General features: G+C 40.8%; 1 protein-coding gene across 1 annotated transcript in view; it reads right to left on the minus strand.

Annotated features, from left to right (window-relative positions):
* Positions 1-6,665: 6,665 nt before the first annotated feature.
* Positions 6,666-20,674, minus strand: part of DIP2C (disco interacting protein 2 homolog C) — a 307,926-nt gene continuing 293,917 nt past the window's right edge. The window contains 5 exon segments of the mRNA XM_058831787.1: positions 6,666-10,172; positions 14,817-14,940; positions 16,703-16,877; positions 17,823-17,897; positions 18,875-18,932. Of these exon segments, the coding sequence (XP_058687770.1) occupies positions 9,920-10,172; positions 14,817-14,940; positions 16,703-16,877; positions 17,823-17,897; positions 18,875-18,932 (685 nt within the window). The 3' untranslated portion in view covers positions 6,666-9,919.

Here is a 20,674-nt window from a genome sequence, read left to right on the forward strand (position 1 = left end):
CAGGATCAAGAATAAGCAGCATCTCCCTTCAGCTCCCCTCCCAGGGCATTTTCCCCGTTTGATGACTGAGGTCACTCTTCAAGCTCAACACTGCACACCAGCACTCCAATGGCAGAAATCCCCAGTGAAAATGCTCCTCCACTCCCTTCTCCACGTGCATTTGCCAGCTCAGGTGACACCAGTGGGGCCAGTATCAGGATCAAACAGCTCTCTGGACATGCCAAGGCAGCTTCTGCACAATGTAACACGGATTGTCTGTGACCTGCCGTGCTCCATTCCTGTCCCACACTGGGTCCTGTCACTGCCAGCTGGCAGAGCAGAGGAGCAGAGTTATCCTTGCACTGCCCCAGCTCTGCAAGTTTCCTTCCATCAGGAATCTCAGGGTGAGTTGGGGCTTCTCTGAGTTCCTGCAGCATCACCACTGCAGGTGGTGGTCCTTGACCATCAGTCTTAAAGGCTTAAACTACTTATTGTTGACTTTTCCTATTATTATCATTATTGTTGTTGTTGTCATTAATTAATTTTATTTTATTTATTTATTTTTTTTACTCCGGCTATTCCTTTATTTTAATAAGGAGGAGCTGTGGTTTCTGCCTCCTGCTTCCTTTAGGTGGAGTGAGCTACCCAGCTCATGGCTTGTTTGCCTTTCACAGTCTTAAATGACCAAGTATGTGAAATATATTTGGGATTTGTTACTGGTAGTTAGGGGCCACCCTATCAATTTTAGCCTCCCTGACTGAGAGTACATATGTGATCTGTGCATATGCTTCTCAAATGCTTTCATAAAGTAAATTGAGGGGGGTATCTAAACCAGAGGCCCTTATTGTGTCGTTTCATATTAAGGAAATGCAACTGCAAGTAGAAAGGCCCATCCATTTGTGAGAATACTAGAATATTGTTGGGGTTAAGTGGGAGATGATTATAGGTAATGTAAAAGGAATAAAACCAACTATCTTGGACCTTCTAAACCCATATTTCAACCTAATAAAACCTATTTCTAGGTGTCAAAAGCCTCAAAACTATGATAGGCTCTGAGTAATGCTCTTTGAAAGAGAAATGCTAGTTAGTAGAGGTTCAAAATTGTAAAATCAGAAAAAAAGAACCAAGAGAAAATTAACTCTGAATTGTCCCTCTTGCTCCCCAGGGCCATGCCTGCCCCAGGACCTCTCCAGCCCCATGACCCTAGAGCCACTAATGAGACATAGAAGGGAAGTTTCGTCCCTTCAGGGATGGCAAACTGCCATGAAGAGACTGAAATAAAGCACAGCATCTACTTTGTAGATAATTTGTACATAGAAGGGGACTGATAATTGAAGATTATTCAGAAAAAATGCCAGGAAAGCCAGAACACTCCATGCTACAAGGCAGAGCAATGTGTTTGTTTACAAAGCCACCGGCCAGTTGCTGTAAACTCCCTGAGTGAAAACTAAGCTGGCATGAAGCTTCAATGGAAATAGGATTTACCCTAGAGAGGTATCTAAAAATAAACTGAGTTCTGCTTCAGAAGACGCTGTGAATCTGGTTACACAAATTGCTTTACTAGTGTTTGGAAAAGGACTTCTGCAGAACAAAACAATGTTTATTAATAAAGCCGGAGGACTTTCATATTTAACTACTTCATTAACAGGAAAGGTAGCTTTTACAAATAGCTGCTGTAGGTGTCTTGGGGCCCCTCTTGCTGCTACATTCTGGCTCTTCCTCTCTCCTGCTCTCACTCCCAGGGGAGCTGTAGGAGCCAGCTCTGCACTGGGCCAGTTTTGAGCCATGATCCCACCATGCTTGGCCACAGCAATGTGCTTTTGTCCCTTGTAACAGAGCCTTCAAGGTGAAAAATGGCTTCATTAAAAGTGAAAAGGAACTCAGTGCCTTGCACACAACAACTCTTGGAGCCCCTGTCACCAGGAAAGAGGGTTTTGGTGTGGGCCACCCCTCTGTGCCTCAGCTGAGGGGCATCCTGCTCACTGTCCTCGTCTGTGGGTCTGCTGTGATGGGGGGGGAGCAGGATGAGGCCTCCAAACCCCAGGCAGGGACATCCCCTGCTGCTGGCCCTGCATCTCAGCCCTGCCAAGGAGCTCCTTCCCAAAGGAGGAGCATGGCCAGAAACTCTGCCATGCGTGGCTTATGTGCTGGAGAGAGAATTTCTTTGGCTGACACAACACTTGACTGAGTGACAGAGCCTTTTCCTGTCTTTTCACAAGTCCATAGAGACCACAAGGGCTGGAAAGCCTTTTAGTTTTGCCCCAAAGAAATGCAAGATGTGCAGCTCAGTCATGCAATTGCTCGTTCTGCTTTCCCACTGACACTGGAGCCAGCAGCATTTTAACCCTGGGCTCCCCAGGGCCAGTGTCTCCACAGCAGGAGCTGCTCCATGCTGGCTGAGCTGTTGGGAGTCAGCGCTGGATGCTGAGCCAGAGCCCAGCACTGCCCAGCCCTTCCCACCAGTGGTGCTCCTGCTGCCTCTCTCTGACAAATTTGGGTGGGGGCAATGCTGCACTTGCAAGGAAAGCCCCCAAGCCCTGGAGTTTCTCTCCCTCCAGTCAGTGGGGTGGCATTGGGATTCTGGGGCTGGGAAATGGAGCTCACACTGCAGGTGCAGGGACTGGATCTGTCCTGAAGTGCCACAGATGCTGAGAAGCTCTGAGCCACCTCAGGCTTCTCCTGATGCAGGGGCCTCCCTTGGAAAGCTAAGGACAATTGTCATAGAGAGGGGCCTGGCAACGAGAGAGTAGCAGGAGCTCAAGCCTAAAAGCCAGAGGCCTCCTTAGCCTGGCACAGCCTGGATCTCTGCCGCTGGTACTACCTCCACTCCAGAGCCTTTCTCTTTAGCCCAAGGCTAAAGTACACTCTCTGTACAGAATCATCTGTAGAGACAGAACCTATTTATGGGCTTCTCTTAAGCAGCTTGTTCAGAACTTGCTTTTTCTCCCAGTTGTGGTCCTGCTCCAGACCTCCCTGGGCAAAAGGAGTTTCCACCTCTCCCAACTATTGCAGTCTCCGTTTGGTGAAGAAAAGGAGCGTCTGGAGTTGCCTGTCCCATTACAGACCTAATTATTATTCTTCCTGTGGCTCAGCATTTCCAAATTAAAATGGGACTTTGCCACATCCCAAAATGGCAGGTTGCATCCTGACTTTGTGTCTCTCCTGTGGATGCACTGGCTTTATCATGCTGAGAGATAAATGGTGCTGGTAGTTGTAAGTGAAGTGCAATGACAGCACATGTGGCTTATGCAGGCATAGCAAGGTGCAGTCACACCAGTTTGGCAGCAAGGCTATGGCCCTGTTAGGTACCACTGGAAACAGGAGTTTTTAATGGAAGTTTTTGTTTAAGAAAACATGGGATTTGCTGGAAAATTTTCATAACTGAGTGATCTATAACAGTCATTTTATTATGGCTTAAAACAGTAGTTAAAAGCCTCTTGTATTGTAAAAAGACTTTGCTCCAAGATGAAAGAATACTTCCCTCCTCTGAAGAAAAAAATAAATTAATTATAGCTGAGACCACACTTCTTTCTCTTTGCTAACCAAAGAGCTGTGAGAGAAGAACTTAAACATTCCCATTCAGTTTTTGTGGCCCTACACCCTGGTAGGATAGGCTGTGGGTTTCCACAGTGGATGCCCAATGTCTGCCCTGGCAGAGAAAGCATTTTCAGGCTGTGCAAGTCCATTCCTGCCCCTGCAGCAGCCAGCAGGGACTGAGCCACGCAGGGACCCTGCAAAGCCACACGAGGGTGTAGCCCCACTCCAGCTCGCAGCTACTTGTGGTTAGGAGGGAGTGGGGTATGCAAAAAAAAAGTCCTCCTGTGGATTTCAGGAAAGTATCCAAACCTAAATGTTTAAGAGAGGCATCCTAGAAATGCTAATGAGCATGTATGACTGCAATGGAAAGTTTAATTCCTTTGTACCTCCACAGCTACTAATTTCCTTTGGGCAGTTGTTGGCTCAAGTTCTTGTCTCCTGCTGCTCTATGAAATCTGCCGTGCCATATTCACCTCCCTGGCTTCATGGAAACATTATTTTCTTCTTGCCTGCAGCTGCTTTTCCTACTCTTGTCTTCTCCCAGAGTTTCTGCTCTCCAGCCCTGCCATTTACCTAATACAGCCCTGGTTGTTTTTTTAGTTTTCCAAACCATTAGGGTTGGTTTGTCCATGCCTTACACATATCTGTCCTCCCACCTCCATACACTTCCCCTCTTGGCTGAATTTAGCAGGAGTAGCTCATCCAGGCCCCCAGTCAGAACCTGGGGCTAAAAGCAGTGAGGTGTGTCCCAGCATCTGGAGCTTCCTGACTGAAATGCACTCCCTTAGGTGAGAAAATTAAAATGTAGGCCCCTGAAATTGGGTGCCTGATGTCACAGGGTTAGATAGTCTCAGCTGTTTGATCTTTACTCCATATTCAGAGTCTTCTTTTTCCTGGCCTCTCCTGCTACACCAAATGCTCTTCCTAAAACTGCCTTTCATTTATGGCTTCCTCCACTGGAGTCTTTATCCTGATAGCTCAGTACAGTGCTTACCTTGGTGCCTCTCCTGACATCTCCAAACCTTTCCCATGTGCTGCCAGTCACACTTGGAAGTCATTCCCTGTGTAGATTCCATCAGCTTCATCCCCTTCTCCAGCCACTCTCCACAAGCCTATGAGCATCAATCTACCAAAGCACAAAATTAAAACAAGATCAGCTTTGTGCCTTTAAATGCCATAAACCTTGTGCCTTTTGTGCCATAAACTGGTCATTGATGTAGAATATTTTGCAGTAACTTTTAAATTTATTATTAGATGTGTTGTGGGATCCCTGGGAAAAAGACTTGGTTTTCCCCGTGTGGATCAAAGAGGATACAATAGTGCCTTTGGAGAAATCTTTGTGCAGACCAGAAAGAAGAGCTCTGACTTTGACTGGCATGATGCAGCATACCCTGCTTAGTGAACCTGAGGGAATCTGAAATGCCATGCAGTTCCCAGTGTCAGGATGATGCCAGAAGGTGCAGAGATGGCCTCTTCATGGTCTGCTGTGTAAGAAAGGGGGAGCTGCTGTTTCAGAGATGCTGATCTCAGCCAGGTTCAGCACAAATAAGGCAAAGCTTGAGAGGGTTTTTGCACCATCTTTAAGGTGATACCCCTCAAAAGAGAACAGAAAAACCATGAAAAGGAGAACCCTAAATCATGGTAAGGTGAGTGAGAGTTTTTGGGAGGGTAGGCTGCCAAATGGAGCACTCAAGATGAATAAAAACAAAACAAAACCCCATACATTTATGTTTAAGAAAAAATTAACAATATATTATTTTATATTTTATCCCCCCACCCCCCATGATTAATTTCTGCTTTCCCCATGTAGAATCTGGTTGCTTTTTTCTTTTACCTCTTCAAATCTCAGTTTTAAAGCAAAAACTTCTTAAAATAAAATAAATAATTTAATCAATCAATCAATCAATCAATCAAAATCAGGGTTGGCTCTTACCCTGGGGACAGAGGCATCCATGCCCCTTGGGATGACTCTTGTAGGCTGCATCTCTTCCCCACTGCCCATCCAGCCAGAGCCCAGCCCAGCCCCTTCAAACCATGAGTGTGTCCAGGGAAGAGCCACAGCTGGATTTGCCTCTCCAGGGGTGCAGAGGGTTCTGTGGCCCAGCAGGGGATTGTGAGAAGCTCTGCTGGAGGGAGCTCCAAACTCCCCCCATATCAGCTTTGCTCACAAGGCGGCTGATGAGAATTTGTTGTTGATGTCTGTGCACACCCCTTCCTCCCTCCCTTGATAATAACATAATAATAACAAAACAAATATTTGTGTTGAAAACCAGAAAAGGAAAGCTGTATTCTTTTATCAGACTTTTTTCCAAATCTTACATTCTTAGTATTAACATGATAATGAAAAAATGATGCTGTTCTTATTGTGCATGATTCTTCTAGCCCTATGATTTTTTTGGTTGAGATTTCTCACCAATTTTGCAGTGTTATAGCACTTTTTGCCGAAATTATTTTTAAAATGTGGAATTGAAATATTTTTAAAAACCTTTTAAAACTTAAAACTTTTAAAAACCTTAATCCCATTAACATAAAAATCAATCCCCTTTTTACTTTAGTTAAATGATTTGTAAAATTGAATCAGGAACTACTTGCTGTTCTGCCATCCTCTTCCTTCTGCCATCTCTAATTTGTTTTCTCCTTCCCGCAATTTTTGTATCTCTCTCTGTGCTCAGGGTAACTGTGGGTCCATAAAACCATACCTACCTCTTGTGATAAGCAACCTGAAATCTGAGCCATCAGAGATGGGATTTTACACCCTGAATTTCTCCGTCAGGACTCCAAAGACACGAGGACTGAGAATTTCACCCTTTGAAATCACATTTGGAAAACAAGAGCTGGGGCCAAACCTCTTCTCTGGGAATGCTGCTACTCAGCAGCTGGGAGCCAGCTCTGAAATCAAGGTCTTTTTACAAAAAGGAAATGGGCAGATCATGTTTCCAAGAGCGATCATCTGGCTGCCCAAGGCTACTGAATAGATAGGGAGGTTCTAGCCCCACATCTGTGTGTGACCAAGCTGTAACCCAAAAACCTCCGCTGGCAGAAAGCTCCATCAGAGCTGTAAAACCTGGATCAGTAACTTCCTTAGGTGACTGATTAGCAGCATGTCAGTAGCAAGACCTTGCAACAAAAGTGATAAGTGACAAATTTGAGGAGTTTTACAGTACTAATGCTTGTTATTGCTTCTCACAAAATGTTACCAAGCTTACAATAATCTTTACACTTTCAGCAAAAATGTGAACAGTATATTTGAATATATTAAAAAGAATTAAAAAAACATTTCACAAAAAACATTTGTTGCCATATGAAAGTCTTTCAGCAATAAATGCCCACACCAGTATTTAAACATTGTTAAAAGTATAATGATTTGTACTAATAAATTATGCAACAAGAGAGGTAAACAAAATAAAATTACAGTATAGCTCTCCATGTTCCTCCACCGAGCATCCGCAGCTCTTGGAAGCTCCATTTTAGATGACTAATTAAGAAACTGATATTTTCAGAGCAACAAAAATAAAAGCTTTTATTTGTTCATTTGAATATAAAACAGGCGTTATCACAGATGTACAAAGCGTACTGGTGGTTTAACATACAAGAAGGTTGCTGTCCTTTGCACATAAAAATTTTTGTTTGAATCTGTGATTGGCTGAGTTACATGAATTTCTCTAACCAGTCACCACACTCTATGAAATAACGCTGCTAACATTCAACTGATAAAAGGGACAGTCTTCCCTTGGGTAAAGTGTCAAGCAGGATTAAATATATATAATAAACAAGCACCATGAGGAATCTGCTCCTGTTTGATTAGTTTTGTGTTTAAATGTTCATTGTGTACCCTCTCTTTTTGTGCATGTGCATCGAGTTGATTACATGGTTTTGTCTGACTCCAAAAGCACAAGGTCACAAGACAAACATTTTATACATTCTCATGAATGGTTTATCTACAGTACAGTTTCTAATACAGAACAATCCTTCTTTATTGCTCAGTCTGATGGTGCTTAAATGTTTCCTTCCTTTTGCTTGCACAACAAAACCAGAAACTCAGTTTATCATTTCTCTTAACTCAGGATTTAACAACCACAGATGACAGGTTGCAGAAGAGAGCTGTTATTAACTGCATTTCACAACTGCATTGCAGTTCTTTTATTCTCTACAAATGCAAAGTTGACTTCGTGAAGGTTAAAGTGATGCTTTGAACGACAGCGAGATTTGTTTTGCAGTACTGAGATCAGCAATAGCAGGACTTCACAAGTTAGTTCACACACTGCAATTATGTTTGTAATCAATCAACATCTTGTCTGAAACCTTACAACAACTTGCCATTAAGAACAGATTTTATTCTTTTTAGGGAGCAGAAAATGAATTTGACAAAGTATGGGATTGGTCTGCAGAGCATGGATAGGGCTATTCACAGGACAGTGAGGGCGGAAGAGATGGCCTGAAAGAAAACGTGTCTGACGTGGTGAGATGCTCTGTACTGTACATGCAGACTAAAACGTCCCTACCTTTTAAAAAGATTTTTAACACCCAGCATTGAGACTCCCTTATACGTGATATAAACATGATAACGTTTGCCCTGCAACAATCTTAGTCATGCATATCCGGTAATGAGAGCCAGCACATGAACGTCATTTGGGACAAATAAGAAAAGCATTCTTGGACTGCAGCTGGTAAATCCCACTCTTGATCACAAACAGGTCAATTCAGTTACAACCACATGAAGGAAGGGGAAGGCTTTAAAAAAGGGGGCATGGGGGGGCAGGGAAGACAACAGAACTGGGGAATCAAACCCCTCTTTTCTCCAAAGGTAGTAAAATGAAGGCAGCTGTGATGCATGTTTTCCTACTCTTCTCCCGTGATGGCCTCAGGCTGGAGACCACGGGACTCCTCCGTTCTTTAACCAGGCAGATGGGTTCCTCTGATGTTTTAATGCGTTTAGGGACTAGTTAGCAGATGCACGATCCGTGCCAAAGGGCGGTAGTGACTGTACGCTCCTCTCCGTTAAGGAATAAATTAAAGACCATTGAAACAATCGTTTCCTGTAAATGTAAACTGGAAGCGTTGGCCACCGAGCTACGTGTCCTAGCTGAGAGGCAAATTGATAACTCTGTGCAAAAAACCCCAAAACTTTTCCTTATAGCAGTAAAAACACCAACTAAAACAATGAAAAAAATTGTGCAACAAAGTTCTGCAGCTAGACAACAGTGCTATTCCTCAACCTGCCTTTTCTAAGTCTAACAAGTGTATGCACATGCCAGCACGAATATTTATTGTTGCCTCCATGGCAAAGAAAAGAAAATTATTGTAGTGCATTTTTAGTCTTAAATTCATTCACTGCCTTAAAGGCAGCAATAATTTCACTTGCTGGTATCTAGAGGATTCTTTTTGTCAGGGATACTTAGCAATCCAGGATTGCTTTTTTTTTCTTTTTCCAAAAAATTTGTGAGTAACATTTGATTATCTACAGTGGGAGACACCATGCAAGTGACAAGTACTGCATTTTAAACTTTAAAATCTTTTGTCATTAGTGAATTTATATTTCATATATATATATTTGATGTGATACTATCCACTCAAGATAATACAACACTTTGTTTTTATATTAGCAAACATTTCAAGAGTTTAATATTCTTGAATGTTTCTTCTCTTTTATACTTCTAAAGAGATCAAAATAAATTAAACGTTTTGTACATAATTACAGAAGAAGTAGTTAACTTATTTTATCTTTTTAGTTTAGTACAAAGATATTTGCAAGCTCATTGCCGAAATACACCTTATTTATAAATTTCTTCCATTCTAACGCTAACAGCAAAGGCTCTTTGGCCTTTGGGCTTTCAGCATCTCTGACAGAAAGCTGCAAGATTTCTAATTGAAAGGTGCTACTTTGGGTTTTCTCCTCGTACCACTACATATTTTCCTAAGATGTGGGATCTAAAATGGCTTAAGTTAGTAATGGATCTGTATTCATCAGCTTTTTATGACATATTAAAACAAATGAAGGAAACAACTATTTGTATTAGTATGCAAATTGTTTTAAAAGAATCCATTTGGAGGGCAGAATTAAAAAAAATCTACTTCAGCTTACTTAATGTAAAATACAAAGCCACATTTACTCAAAAAGCAATATTGTCCAGTAAGCAAAAAAAAAAAAAAAAAAAAAAAAGTTAAAATGGGCTTTTCCAACACACTGAAGGGCCTTACCCCATAGTCCTTCTTTTCTAAAATTTAGTGGTAAAAGAAAACATTTCACATTATATTTCCTGCCAATCGTGACTGCTTTGAAAAGTCGTAATAGAAACAGTTCCATTCTGATGAGTGTCAGCATCTTATCTGCACACTGTTTTAGTGGACACAAAAAAATTTTATACATCTATAGTAAAGTCCATGGAAGCTTTAAGGTACAAGACTACATGTTGTAGGCCACATAGATGGGATCTAGCTGGTCTGCCAAAAATCCATCTCGTAGGTGCATACGTTGTTTCTCTCCACGGGAGTTGATAGGAATTACACCAATGTCCACAACCACCACCACCCCTACAATCAGATAGTGTTCCTCCAGGACCACGTTGGTGACCAAAGGAACAAGGTCCAAAGCTTCTTGCTCAGATCCATCCAGCTCCACTACAACGACCAATAAATTTGTCCAGGTAAACACCGCACTGGAAAAAAAAAAAATAGTATTAGTCATGGGGGTTTTTTCACCCATTTCATTTTTTATCTCCTTTCTTGCACCTTGGTTATCTTTTGTTGGAGCTCCTTGGGCTCTTTCCATGTTCAGGAGAACGGGCAAATAGCAAGAGAGAACACACTGCAGGCAGGGGCAGAACAGCCCCATGAGCTCTCTCTTTAATACTGCTGCAATTTTAAGCATTAGGCTGAACTTTACAGAAACTTGCCTGTCATGGAAGGAGGTAGTACGACAGTGTGGTTCCCTCTGGAGCCAGGGAAGTGCCACAGCTCTGCTGTGTTCACGGAGCGATGTGTGTGTGGAGGTATTTTGAAGGGCTTTTTACAGGGTCTTTTGAAGAGCAGCCCGGAAAACCAAGGAGGTTAAGAGAGGAGGCACCAAGAAGAAGAGCAGGAGCAGAGTCTGAGCCGAAAGGTCTGTGGGATAACCCCTGCTAGTGAAGGGGTGTGGAGCCCTGGGGAGACACATGGCACAGTGCAGCTGACAGGGGTGCCCAGGGAGGGGGCATCCTCCCTGCGCCTGCTCAGCACACACGGCTACGTGCCCTCAGGAACGGGCTGGCTGCTGCCCAGGCAGGTCAGAGCTCAGCACAAAAAAGCTGCAATTCTTCTGGACCAACTAGTTTCCACAGAAATAAGGCTGTATCTCCATCTGTTTTATTTTGGCTGTTTTATTTCTGTTTGGTTTAAGGGGACCAGAGTTTTAACATTCCTCATAACAGTGGAGATGGTCAAGGGACACCATTATTCCCAGTATCTCCTGTTTGCTAAAAGAACTTTGTAATACCCCAAAGTTTTGGTTAAGCCCTTGAGCCAAAGCAGGTAAATTTTGGGTTCTGCTACCTGGGACCATTTCTGGCTAAGGAGAATGCATTTATCCTTCCAAATATGGAGGCTGGGAGGGTATCAAAGTCTGGTGTACGCTTCCATCCAGAGTAGTTTTACAGCTTCCCTCCATCCTTCTCACATCTCCAGAGTCTCGCAGCTCATGGGAGGTGAGCACAGCTGAGCCACAAAGAGCAATCTCATTTATCCTTGCAGGTGTTTAAGACACTTCTTCCTCTAGCTTATTCCACAGAATAAATAATAATATTCTACATATGTAAGCCACATATCCAGCCCTGTACTTTACTCATCTTTACCTCATAAAATCAGGGGATAACTTCCCAGAACTGTCTCGAGCATAAGCATCTGAGTCAGAATATATTATGTACATAAGCCATCTTCAAAAAGAGCTTCTTACCCTAAGGTCAATGCTTGATTGAGACATAAATGCACTGTTTTAGCCTCCTAAGACAGCTCTGAAAATCCAGGTACTGTGGAAACATATCTTCCTTTGCCCAAAACTTAGCTATGAAAATGTACTCTATGTTGATGCTTGACAGAATGGATTTTAGGAGAAAAGTAAAAAAAAAAAAAAAAAAAAAAAAAAAAAAAAATTTCAGATCCTGCCAAAGTACTATTTGATTGAATTCTTATGTGCTTATTGATCTGGAAAACTAATGAGCAGCCAAACCAAGGATGAGAAGGCCCCTTTTGACTTAGTACTGCTGTGAAATGAATTTTCATTTGTAATTAAGTTTTCACAGACATTCTAGTAAGTTTTGATTGATGCTGAATATTAACAAAATGAAGTATCAATCTGCACAGATGATCATCTCCAGAGAGGTCCTGGAATTTTTATCGATTGCTGTACAAACATCTAAATTAGTATTATATATATTTTAACGAAAAACCCTGGGGAGGTTTCATTGAAATGTAAGTTAGCATTTAAAACCATGCCTGGAAACTACTGTTAGCTTGTTACTTGGGAAAGCAATTAACAGCAAGATTCAGGAGCAGGTCCCTAAAACATGGCTAGAATAAATTAGTTTGTCTGAATTCAGGAAACTGATTCCCAAAACTTTCATGAAGCTTCTATTAAGTCCTAAAATCAGTGACACTCCCAAGAGGCTTCAATTTAATTTAAAACTCATTTCATATGTCATGGTTCTAACTCACTGGTGATCACTGGAAGTAAAAGGAAATACTACTCTTTATGTTCTTACTTGTTGAGATGAAGATACATTTGCCATCATACATTTGTATCTCTCTTATGCATATATCAACTTTCTAGGCCTGATGAATAGAAGAACTCAAACCAAAAAGCTAGGGACCAGGAAGGCTGACCTTTCCTGAAGAAATAATCGAGTCACAATAATCAACTCACACCCAATAGGTGCAAAGCAGTCAATGCACTGAGCTGGGAATGGCCCCTCCTGCTGCTTCCATGTCACCAAATGCTACAGGAAAAACAAGGAAGTTGTCAAAACACCTCCAGGGAAAGAAGCTCCTAATTGTTTTCTTCTCCAAATACCTTGTGTAGCTTTGTGTATAAACCACTTCTAAGCAAATTCCAGGAAGCTCTGTTCTGTTCCTCTTTTGCGACTTTGACATTTAAATGAGTCAACCCTGTGCTTTAATTAAAACACATACAATTAAACACATACCATGTTTTGTGGTATTAGAAGCACTTCCAAAATGCACAGTGTGAGTTTACATCACAATAAAACCAGACTGTGCCACTCTTTCACTTGTTATGTATTGAGACACAGGAGGTCCAGAGTCAGAGGTTGTTGATTTGTGCAAAAATTTCTTAAGAGACAAGAATAATTTTAAACGACCTTTCAGATCTGATCCTCAATGACAGAAGCTGCCCAGCAGGATCCCATGTCAGTCAACAAACCCCCAAGTCCTTCAATGGTGTCCAATGCTACAAAATGAGCTGTGTTTCTCAGAGGCTGTTTTTACACTCAATCAACTGGACATTCCCAGCACCTTCTGTGTGCAACAGGAATTGATGCAGTAAAATCCTTAATGGGGCATCGTAACCGAAACAAGAAAAGAGGCTCATGCCCCTGTCCACAGAAAGGGATATACAAATTATAAAGAAAATTTAAAAATAGTTAGCTGGCTATTATTCTGGCAGAGGGTGTTTCACAAAGACATAAGCTTTTCTACAAGAAGCTGAAAAAGAAGTTACGTAAGAGAAGTCAAGGACAGTCAGGACAAGAACTGTGAATGAAAACTCCATGATGGTTATTTTGGCAGAGCATTGGTTAGGAAAAGGCTGGGAACTGTGAGCAAACCAGACGCTGTCACTCTGAAGAACTGTGTGTCCCTTTTCTGCAGGGAGCGCATCCGAGACACATCTAATTCATCAGCAATCTCTCTTTTTGAGGGAAAAACAACCCTGAAATACTGGCCTTAAATATTGGCCTTTGGGCAAAGGGTAGCAACAGTACAGAGTGTTTTCTGAATTCTCACTCCCGTGCCTTATCACCTGACTACTGGGAGGAGTTATGGTGCTGAGAATTATCTGCATGTATTTCTTGCAGAAATTCATTCCATACTCTCAACCCTTTTCCACTTTCTCACTCAGGATTTCCATGGTTGTACAACAAAAAGGATCCTCAAAGTGCTCTTAGCAATCTTGAAAGCAGGAACATAATTTAAGCATTTTTTGGTACTAAAACCCATTTCTGCAGTGTGATATGGCTACTTTATTCATTGCTTGTGAGCTCATAATTTGAGGGGACCAAAACCTCTGACAAACAGATACTGGTGAACACAGTGATTTATGAATCTGTGGCCATCTTATAATAGAGCAGTCCTTAAACAGCTTGATCTGAAAACTTTCCATCCACTGCTGGTACTGATCTGACACATTTTCAAGGGGAATTTCATGAAATTCCCAAAGTGTTCATAATGCTCTATGTGAAGGCACAGAACCCAGCTCCCTGTGTAATGTCTGTCTGGCACAAGACCATACCAGCAATGATGATGCTCAAGGGAGGAGGCAATAAGGCAAAACCTCAGTTACAGTCAGTCAAGCAACTAATTGCATTCATTTAAACTTATATTTAAGAAAAAAGCAAAGTCTTTTACTAAAGAAACCAGTTCAGCTGCTGTGCTTCATTCATTATTAAGCTTCCTGCTCCAGGCCACACCTCTGCAGCCAGGACTGAAAAGAAAAATGCACAAAATTGCTCTGGCTATTGTGGCAGATTTATTTTGTTTAAAAGTGAATAGCTGAACTGAGGTTGTATCAAAACAAAACAACTACCTGACTGAGTCTTCTGATGCAAGAATAATGAAAAGCAATTTGTGCTCATGTCGGCCTCAAGAAATGATTTCCTGCTGTGTACATCTGAGGATGATACATTGATTAAGACAACATCATTATTAACTCATTGATTTACTGCTTCAATTTCCATTGTGACCTTGATTTGATCACTGATTCATTTATTAATAACCAATTCAAAAATAACAGTGTGTTCACAAATGAAATTTATTAGTGTGTTCATTTATTTGAAATGTTTGCTTGCTTACTCCTTAAAAAAAAATAAAAAATAAAAGAAGAAACATACTGAATGAACTTATCAGAAATCAGTCCTTTCTGATTAAATCTGTTTGTGAAAAGTTTCATCCTAAGGACACATTTGCAGCTGGGTTATAAATCCTGTGACCATCCAGACAGGCCATTTTCTGGATCAATTGCAATATCCAAGGGAAAAACCTAGACATTATAGATATTTCAGCTTTTTATAAGGGCCCTGGTGTTATACAATCCTTACCATTCTGTGATGCTCTTGTGTGCTCTAATTACAGAGGTTTCAATATCGATTGGATGGTACCTCATCCCTCGCAATTCCATGGCTTCATCTAATGCACCCACCACATAAAGTGCATCATGGCGTTCTGGTGGTAAGGAATAAAAAAAAAAGAAAGGTTCTATTCTTCAGTACATTAAATTATAGAAATCTTCACATTAAGTAAAATAAGTACAAACATAAGTTATCCTCAAATTTCTGAATCCCTGAAGTGGTTTCCAAACTAATGAGCGTTTTCCATTACTGAAGTGCAATGCAGAGCAAAAACAAAAGAAAGGAAGGCAGAAACACTATTCCCATTTGACAAAGACAAAGGCAGAAATCTTCATCCAAAGACAGTGGCATAATTCCTGTTTTTCTCCCAGGTGGATGCAGAACACATTGTTTTAAGGCACTCTAAATAGACAATTGGTTCCTTGTTTTCTCTGTTTTTTTAAAGAGAAAAAATAGATTTGATCCTAACAGTGTGGCTGATGTTCTCCCAATTGCTTTGAGATGGTCACTACATATGCTTTTGATCTATTACAAAGGTGTTTATCAATAAACTAAAAATGTACTATAGCTAGATAACAAATTGCTTATGCAGGTAACTTTAACAGAACACTTTTATAGCTCATATTTTTTACCTACTGAATAAATAAATGAGGCTGAAATTAAAGTTTTTAAAAGATACTGGGCTGAAAATAAACCATTACATGCTAGTCATAAAAAAATATTTGCTAATAGACTTAAAAGCAGATGAATTTGGACAGTTGTTTGGTGGCATTGTAATGACAAGATGAGGTGTGCCTAATAAAGGGCTGAGAACTTTCTGCACTGGGAGCTAAATGTAGGAGAATGGAGCAACTCTTCACTAGGAGAATACCTGAGCTATTTGACTGCTTAAGTTGCAATATCCTCAGAGAATCCTGAATTTTCCTAGGGTTGGGCTATCATTATGAAATTAAAAAAGCCTGTGCAACCCAAAGTAAATCTCTTCAGAAGGTGCCAATATAAGGACACAGCAGCAGGCCTTAATCCACAGGGATTACTAAAATGTTTTCAGATTTGATGAATTTTTTCTTTGGTTGAATAGCAGCTATTCTAATGGCCCTGGAATCACTCCTGGGGGTGTTCACAGCATTGCTGGAAACCCTACTTGGCCTCCCCTGGCCAGCTCAGCCACAGCCACTCGTGGCATTGTGCTCCTCAAAAATCACGGAAAAAAACATTTTCCCAAGCACAGGCTCTGTGTGCCTGGCAGCACTGGTCCATATACATGTGTACAAGAGAAAAGGAACCTCATTAAAACAAATAAGGGAATCCTGTACCTTCCTGACAGAAACCCAAACACCCTATAGCTTCATTTGCAGGCTTCTGCTTGTGTTACATTTCAGCAACCAGCCCGCTGGGGTTAAAGACTGTAAAATCTGAGGAATGGACAGCTTCTGTGATTTGGTTTATAACAGAGATGGTGGTTACAGGAGGGACAGGGCTCAGACTCCCACCAGGCTTTTTCTACCTGCACAAAAGCATTCCTGGGGACACAGCAGTCAGAGAAAAAAAATGATGGCAGGTTCAGCTGTATTTCATATTTTTCAAGCTGAAGCACTGAGTATATTAACAGTGTCAAAAGGTCACTGGTGGAGGGGTTTTATAGCACCTGAGGTATAGCAAAGGAAAAACAACTATTTCAGCAGGGAAATCTTGCCCTCTGATTTATTTTCTGATTATTTTAACTAAGTGGTTTTTTGCAGTTTTACAGGTTGCACAGATGGAGCATGTTAGGTACCACAGGGCCAGAGAGGAAGTGACACCCTTCAAATAATTCAAATTACTTGCATAGACCTAGATGACGAGAAACCTCTTACCTCCATTTGCATCAGTGAGTTCTGTTCTTCTCAGGAACCCCAGATAACCAGTTCTTGCCCAAATAGTCTGTGTGTCTCCAAAGCTGAGTCTTGAGTTAAAATGATCTGATTGCAAAGATTCATCTCCGTAGATGGTAAAATACCCACTGGCATTGTGAGTGCTGTGAACCCATATCTAAGTTAAAAGCAATTATACTGGTATTAATTAAAGTAGCTTTCGAGAATGAAGCATTATTGAAAATTCTTGATGCAAATATTTTTAGTCATAGCTAGGTAATACTAAAAATGCCTTTTAACACTATTTCTGAACCCATAACTGACCCAGTTCTAGCACAGAGGCTCCAATCTACTTTTGTTGAAGTGGCAGGGCAGCTCTGAGCCATGCCAAGTTCCTCACTCCTGGTTCAGTGTATCTACCCCAGCAGAGCATCCTCCATGAACACCAGACAGACAGATTATTTTAAAGGGTGAGGCCAGGGAACTTGATTCCATTGAGAAGGATTCATTCCACTGAACTCAAAGCATCATGGAAATTTTTACAATTTAATTTTACAAATTAATGAACTTTTACAGAAACTCACAAATTAGACTGTGGTTTTAATTATGATCGAACATGTTCTTCATTTTGTTAACTAGATGTTTAACTGCTTGAAAATAACATAATTTTTTTTTCTCACTCTAGAAACAAAATAAATTTGAAAAACATATAATCTTGCTCAACTCCTCTAATTAGAGTACTTCAGTGCAATGAAGCACAATGATTATGGAGAACAGTACAAGAAAACCATCTAGCTGAAATCAGACTAATCTATAAACTTACTTTTCATGTAAGCTTCCATCAGAATTAGCGAAGCACCAAGTACAAAATACAGTTAGCAAAAGCAGATTTTTTTCATTTTTTTAACTTGAGCTATTACTATTTAGAAACAATTTACTAACAATTTTAATAATGACACAAATACCATGATCCACACTTCATAAAGATCAGTAGAATTCACTGTTTTCTTAACTGGGCATTTGATAAGATGTATCATCATAGGAAATCATTAGCATGCACAACAATAGCTTTGTCTCTGCAATTTAGTTCAGAGCATACAAAGTTCAGGTTCTCATGACTCACCTCACCAAGATGAGAATCTCCTAAGGGTCCCTTTGTTTCTGGATTAGCAATAATGATACGTACTCCTGGGAGGATCTGTTGAAAGAAAACATGAGGCAGTAAGAAGCAGATACCACCTCATGCAATTGTACACTGACGGTTTGTCTCCAAAAAACCTTCATTACAAACCACAGGAAATCCTTAAAAATCCTTAAAAAGTTAAATTAAGACTTATAGTGGGAAAAAAAAAATAGTCCATAGATATGACAAATTCTGAGATAATTGGGAAATGTGACAAAACTGCTTCTCTTTGTGAATGCTGGTCCATCAATAAACCACCTCAGAAATCAAATGTTCCCCTGCAGAACAAAAGTCTGACCAAATGGCCCCTTGTCTCTATGAGAATACATAGTGGGATAGGAACAACCCCAATGAAACTTTGGCCTGAAACAAGGAGAAAGCCAGAGGCATCATGCAATCTCCCAGAATAATGATCTGCCAAAGACCTCATGTAATGGACATTCAGCAGCTACAGAGGTGAATGTTGAGCCTTAGAACAGAAAAGGGAGCATCCTCTGACCATGAATGTCTGCAAAGCGATGGACAGAAAGCTTTAGATGAGCACCCACAGCATCAGAGGCTGCCCCAGCCTGTCCCCACAGGCATGGCCCAGCAGGGACAGTCCCTCTGCAGGTGATCAGGAGCCTGTGAGCACAGCGTGGGTCATCCCAGAGCAGCTCTCACTGGAGGTGGGTTCTACCTCGATGGAACTGCTGGCACCAGAGCCACATTTGTCAGCTGCTTCACGAATGACATGCAGGGGATGAAATATCTTCCTTTTGCATAAAAGAAGGAATTGATTTCTTCATAAAAGAGCAAGGTACAGGTTCTGAGAGAGCAGTAATGCATCAGTTACTGCCATCATGCTGTAACCTCAACAGTAAAAGGACATCAATCTGCACAGCTAATAGCACCTTCCCCAGTATTACATTCATGTAAAAATGAACAGAAATGGATATTTACTGAAAATATAGACTATGAAAGATACGCTTAAATCTTCTTTCAGTACTTACTTTTCCAGACTCCATGAGAGGCAAACTATGTGGAGATCCTCTTTCAACTAAACGAACTCTGTAAAATAATATGTATAATACTGGGTTGTGTTTATTTGCTTTTCATTAAGATTTATTTCTAAAAGGAATGGTTAAGGGTTGCAGAGTTTAATGTTATTTTTGGAAGAGATGAAGCTTATATCCTGTTATGTGGAACATAATCAGACCCAATATGTAACATTAGTCAAAACTTATGGATGGGAAAATAATGAAAAAAAGATGTGTGTGAACGTTTTCTTAAATAATAAATTCTTCAAATGTAGTTGGTGCCTTTTATTTGTTTTTGATAGACTTTTGTAAATGGAATTCCATGCACAAATTTACTCATGACAAGAGGGATCTGAAATACTGATTTCCCACAAGAATATCATAAAAGCCAGGGCACAGACACAAAAGCATGTGAGCTGAGTGAGCAACCACATTCCACAAGTAGCTGACAGCTAAAATCAAAATCCTATCAAAATAACTTATAACCTGGCCTCAGTCTCAAATCTGCATTTGCAATCTTTTAATTATTTTCAATGGACAGTTGTTGATAAACATTTTAATATTAAAAAAAATCATTTAATGAAAAATGTTATTACTGCTGAGATCAGATCCGTTCTCAGAGTGTGACTTTCTGGTTGTCTCCTTTTTTTAGATAACTTATTTCCCCACTAAGTGAACTGGAATGTCATCTCTCCTTCAGTGGTATAATGGTCTGGAAGGAAATTTCTCATTTAACCTTAGAAAAGTACTCAGCAGGTTAGAATGATAGAGGCTTCCAAGTTCTAAAATAGCTGATGATCTCAGCCAGTACATTGCAAAGAAAATTTGGTAACGTCTAGTTATTCCTGTATCCTAAGTAACTTAAAAGTTCTAACAACCATGAAAACCTTTAACTCTCTACTCCTGAACAATATCCATAATCCACTTAAATAAGCTAAATCTGTCCCAAGAGCTGTTCTTACCTCTTGCCTCCCCTCAGCTCCAGACACTGGAAAGACAAAACCCCACAATACAAGCTGCCTAAAAACCAACCAGGTAAAAGGTAAAGATGAAACATCAGAAGACAAAAACACAGGAGCAGATGGGTGGAGACCCATCTATTAGGAGCAGTCACAATAGATCTTTTTCAGACTGTTTTGAGGTCTTTTTATAGATAGAGCATCACAGTGCTCAGTTTGGGAAAGGAGGGATGAGACACAGAGACCTCAGCCAGAGGTCCCTTTGGAGAACAAAGCTTTGGCAAGTTCAGACCCTAAGCAGAAAGGAGATGGAAAAAGATCTTTCTCCTTTTTTTTTTTTTTTTTCCCTATTTCTTTGCTCCAAGAGTCTTCTATAAAAGGTGAGACTGTTGAGGTCAAGGCAGGAGTAGTGAATAGTGTTTTATCTGCAGTTCTGGGAAGTCTCTCAACCTTGATGAATGGGGCAGGGCTAAGCCCTGAGATATGGCACATCAGTGTGAACAGCTCCTCTCACTAACAGAAAGATACAACCCAAACACTCAGGAATTTCAGACCTTTCTCCAAATTGTGTTGAGAGGAAAAGGATGTAAAGTGCACTACAAGGTACTGCCTGGAGCAGGCACAGTTGGGCAGCTGCAGCCTGACCTACAAGGTGTGTAACAGGAATCACTTTTCAACACTCCTTCAGCTGCCACTTAACTCCCAGAGCCAGCCTGAAGCACTGATTCCCTGCTCTGTGTGTTACCTTTAATTTATAGTGCCCTTCTTTACACTGTTGTGTTACACGTGTAACATGTCTGTGCTTTCTGCATTT

Source organism: Poecile atricapillus, chromosome 2 (genome assembly GCF_030490865.1).
Source record: "Poecile atricapillus isolate bPoeAtr1 chromosome 2, bPoeAtr1.hap1, whole genome shotgun sequence".
NCBI classification, from domain to species: Eukaryota; Metazoa; Chordata; class Aves; order Passeriformes; family Paridae; genus Poecile; species Poecile atricapillus.